General features: G+C 42.0%; 1 protein-coding gene across 1 annotated transcript in view; it reads right to left on the minus strand.

Annotated features, from left to right (window-relative positions):
* HSDL2 (hydroxysteroid dehydrogenase like 2) overlaps positions 1-4976 on the minus strand; it is an 84881-nt gene that overhangs the window by 67737 nt on the left and 12168 nt on the right. The window contains exon 2 of the mRNA XM_011992450.1: positions 370-533. Within this exon, the coding sequence (XP_011847840.1) occupies positions 370-533 (164 nt within the window). The remainder of the gene's footprint in view (positions 1-369; positions 534-4976) is intronic.

The following is a 4976-nucleotide window of genomic DNA, read 5'->3' on the forward strand; positions in this document are numbered from 1 at the left end:
CACCCAGCTAATTTTTGTATTTTTAGTAGAGACGGGGTTTCTGCCATGTAGGCCAGGCTGGTCTCGAACTCCTGACTTCAGGTGATCCACCCGCCTCAGCCTCCCAAAGTGCTGAAATTACAGGTGTGAGTCACCACGCCAAGCCATGAAATAAGATTTTTAAATGGAATCTCTCACATTGCTTAAAAGTGCTAGAGGAGAAAAATGGTAAGAAGCACTGCCCCAAGGTGACAACATAAATACTTCTTTCACTAGATACAATTATTTTCAGGGTAGCTTTCAAACAGCTTTATCTAAACTCTCCAGCAAATTCTCTATGTATTGAAACCACTAGAAAGACATTTTATCAAATGGCACTGTCACACTCACTTTCTTCAGCAGCAGTATAGATTGTGCCTAGAAGTTTTGGATGTGGCTGGGCGGTCTTTGCGGCAATAACAATATTTGCTCCATCCTTTGCTGCTTTCAATGCAATAGCTTTGCCAATGCCACGGCTTGCACCTGTGATAAAGACTGTACATCCTGCCAGCCTCCTACAACAGAACAAAATGACCTTATTAGAAGACCCAATATTTTATTTACTGATGGGTATCAGAACCTCATACATATTTTTATAATATATGTTTCCTCCTCTGAAATTTTCTCTAAACCTTCCCCATGCCCATCTGATGGCAGATAACTCCACTGTACTCCCACTGCACAATGACTTATAAATTATTTACGACAACTGCAGTTGGCCAATCTTGCTGTGATTTGGCAAACAAAACCTGTTCAAATGCAAAGCAAATCTTCAAGAGAAATGAAGAGTTATAAAATAAATTATATAAACGTGCATTTTTTTCCCACAGAAAACATGTCAATAAAGCTTTTTTTTTTTTGAGTGGCGGGATTATGAGTAAATTTTATCATATTATTTATATTCTTTAATATTTTTCAAATTTTCCACAATGACTAAATGCCACTTAAAAGAAATTATCTAAAAACAAACAATTGTTCAACGAACGCTCATAATAGCCAGGGTGGCAACAACCCACATGTCCATCAGCTGATGAACAGATAAGCAGAATGTGGTGTAGCCATGCATACAATGAAATAATGTTCAGAAATAAAGTACTGCTATAAACCACAACATGGATGAACCAAAAACATTCTGCTAAGTGGAAGAAGCCAGTCATGAAGGACCACAGATGATGCCATTTACATGAAATGTCCAGAATAGGCAAACCTATAGAGACACAAGGATCAGAGGTTACCTCGAGCTGGAAGTGGGAGGGGTTGGAGGCTGACAACGGAGGGTTGAGGGGTTTCTTTCTGGGATGATTAAAAGGTTTTAAAATTGACTGTGGTGATGGCTGCACAACTCTGTGAATATATTAACAGCCAATGAATTGCATATTTTAAATGAGTGAATAGTGTGGTACGTGAATCACATCTCAAAAGAGCTGTTAAATAAACAAACCGAGAAGTCTCACAAATTGCTGCAGGTTGATCTGAAATATTCTGATTCAAATGTACTGACAGGTCTCTGTGCCCATTTCATTATTTTTGTGTGTGTGCTATGTGTGTGTGTTTTTTTTGAGATGGAGTCTCGCTCTGTCGCCCAGGCTGGAGTGCAGTGGCGTGATCTCAGCTCACTGCAACCTCTGCCTCCCAGGTTCAAGCGATTCTCCTGCTTCAGCCTCCCGAGTAGCTGGGACTACAGGTGTGCACCACCATGCCCAGCTAATTTTTGTATTTCTAGCAGAGATGAGGTTTCACCATGTTGGCCAGGCTGGTCTTGAACCCCTGACCTCATGATCCACCCGCCTCGGCCTCCCAAAGTGCTGAGATTACAGGTGTGAGCCACCGCACCCGGCCAGCCTGTTTTTTGTTTTTGTTTTTTTAAATGGAAATGGGGTCTCACCATCTTACCCAGACTGGCCTTGAACTCCTACGTGCTTTTTTTTTTTTTTTTTCTTTTCCAGACAGCTCTGTTACCCAGGCTGGAGTACAGTGGCACAACCATGGCTCACTGCAGCCTTGAATTCCTGGGCCTAAGTGATCTTCCCATCTCAGCCTCACAAGCAGCTGGGACTACAGGCGCACATCACCATACCCAACTACTTTTTAAAACTGTTTGTGAGACAGGGGCTTGGTATGTTACCCAGGCAGGTCTCAAACTCCTGGCCTTATGTGATCCTCCCACCCTGGCCTCCCACCATTTCATTAAGTTCACTTAAACTTTCTGCTTACTCAGTTGCTAAGTGAAACGGAGACATCTAAAATAATTTCCTAGTAAACTCATAAAAGAAAAACTAAAGGAATAAAATAAAGTAAGATAACAGCAAGGGAAACCCACTTTCTTTTTTACTTTCTAAGGGCAAATTTAAAAGTCTGCTTAAGGAAAAGAATGGAGAGAGAAGAGCAAAAGCAACTACGACAAAGAAAAAGGGATGACCTGAGATTGGTAATAGATTAACAGGTTTGTTAATAAAAGAACATAAAGCTCTTGCACAACCCAGAGGATTACACTCCAGAAGAGATCAGAGGTAAAAGTGGGAAGCGGTTTTAAAATAAGGAATAATTGGTTTGGTAAGAAGGAGGGAGGGTGGAGAAGTGGGGAGGAGTCAGAGAGGTTGAAATTATTTTTCGTGAAATATAGCACACATATAAAAAGCATGTAAAACAATGTGTATTGTTTAATGAACAAAATTAAAATGAACAGTAGTATCAAGACAAGAAATAGAATATTACCAATAGCCCAGAAGCCACCTGTATATTCCTCTCCAACTCTATCCTCCTTCCTTCCCCCACCCCACAGAACGAAAACTACCTTAAATGTTATTATTCATTCCCTTGTTTTTTTATTATTCCTAGTACCTAGGTCTGAGTCTAAATCAACAGTCCGCAAATTATGGCCCCAGGCCAAATCTGACCCACCACCCGTTTGTGTATGGCCCTGGAGCTAAGATTGATTGCTACAGATGAGCATTTGTGATCAATTTGATGATAAGGAATGCTAATTTTGAATCCTAATTAGATAAAACATTATCCTTCTGCTACTTTTTTTGTTTGTTTGTTTGTCGTCCAGTCTGGAGTGCCGTGGTGTGATCATGGCTCACTGCAACCTCTGCCTCTGGCCTTAAGTGATCCTTCTGCCTCACCAGCTAAGTAGCTGGGACTACAGGCGTGTACGACCACACCTGGAAAATTTTAAATTTTTTGTAGAAACAGTGTCTCACTGTGTCACCCAGGTTGGCCTTGAACTGGGCTCAAGCGATCCTCCTGCTTTGGCCTCCCTAAGTGCTCGGCTTATAAACATTAAATTAAGTTCATTTAAACTTTTTATTTACTCACTTGCTAAGTGAGAAGGAGACATCTAAAATAATTTCCTAGTAAACTCATTAAAAAAGAATAAAAGAATAAAAATTAAGATAATAGCAAGGGATGTTATCAATCAATAACAGGAAGATAACCCCGGCCTTATCTCCCTGTTATTGATTGAATTGTGTCCCCTAAAAAGCAAGTGGAAGTCCTAACTTTAGAAGGTGACCTTAGTTGGAACCAGGATTGCTGAAGACGTAATTAGTTAAAATGAAGTCATACTGGAGTAGGGTGGGCCCTTACTCCAATCGGACAGGTGTCCTTCTGAGAGGGAAGACTATGTAAAGACAGACACACAGAGAATGTATGATGACAAAGGCAGAGAGTCTGGAGGGATGCAGCTGTAAGGCCCAAACAGAAGGATCGCTGGCCACCCTCAGAAGCTGGGAAGAAGCAAAGAAGGATTCTTCCTAGAACTGTAACAGCGCAGGCCTGCTGACACCTTGGTTTCAGAATTCTAGCTTCCAGAACAGTGAGAGCATCCATTTGTTTTAAGACATCCAGTTTGTGGTTCTGTTTTATTTATTTATTTATTTTTTATTATTATTTTGAGACTGAGTCTCACTCTGTCACCAGGCTGGAGTGCAGTGGCGCGATCTTGGCTCATCACAACCTCTGCCTCCCGGGTTCAAGCGTTTCTCCTGCCTCAGCCTCCTGAGTAGCTGGGATTACAGGTGCGTGCCACCACGCCCAGCTAATTTTTGTATTTTTAGTAGAGATGGGGTTTCACCATGTTGGCCAGGATGGTCTTGATCTCCTGACCTCGTGATCCGCCTGCCTCGGCCTCCCAAAGTGCTGGGATTACAGGCGTGAGCCACTGCACCTGGCCCAAAGAGGATAATATTCTTACCAACAGCAGTGTATGAGTATAAGAGTTCCTGTAGCTCCACAACCTCCCCAACACTTGGTAATATCTGACCTTAAAATTTTTTTGCCAATTCTGTATTATGAAATGACATCCCAATGCAATTTTCATTTGCACTTCCCCAGTTACTAATGAGGTGGAATACATTTTTGTTCCCATGTTAATGGTCACTTGTGTTCCTTCTCTTGCAAAGTTCCTATTAATTGGTTTTGCCCATTTTTCTTTTTCTTTTTTTTTCCTTTGAGACAGAGTTTCGCTCTTGTTACCCAGGCTGCAGTACAATGGTGTAATCTTGGCTCACTGCAACCTCCGCCTCCCGGGTTCAAGTGATTCTCGTGCCTCAGCCTCCCAAGTAGTTGGGATTACAGGGATGCGCCGCCACACCCAGCTGATTTTGTACTTTTAGTAGAGATGGGGGTTTCTGCATTTTGGTCAGGCTGGTCTCGAACTTCTGACCTCAAGGTGATCCACCTGCCTCCACCTCCCAAAGTGCTGGGATTACAGGTGTGAGCCACCAAGCCTGGCCAGTTTTGCCCATTTTTCTATAAATAAGGTTAACTTTTTTCTTATTGAGTCATACAAGTCTATAAATTACATACATTTCAGTATCTTTTCATTTGTGGCTTGCTCTTTCACTATTTTTATAGTGTTTTTTTGTTTTTTTTTTTTTGAGACGGAGTCTCACCCTGTTGCCCAGGCTGGAGTGCAGTGGCCAGATCTCAGCTCACTGCAAGCTCCGCCTCCCGGG

The sequence above is a fragment of the Mandrillus leucophaeus genome, unplaced genomic scaffold (genome assembly GCF_000951045.1).
Source record: "Mandrillus leucophaeus isolate KB7577 unplaced genomic scaffold, Mleu.le_1.0 Scaffold410, whole genome shotgun sequence".
Classification (NCBI taxonomy): domain Eukaryota; kingdom Metazoa; phylum Chordata; class Mammalia; order Primates; family Cercopithecidae; genus Mandrillus; species Mandrillus leucophaeus.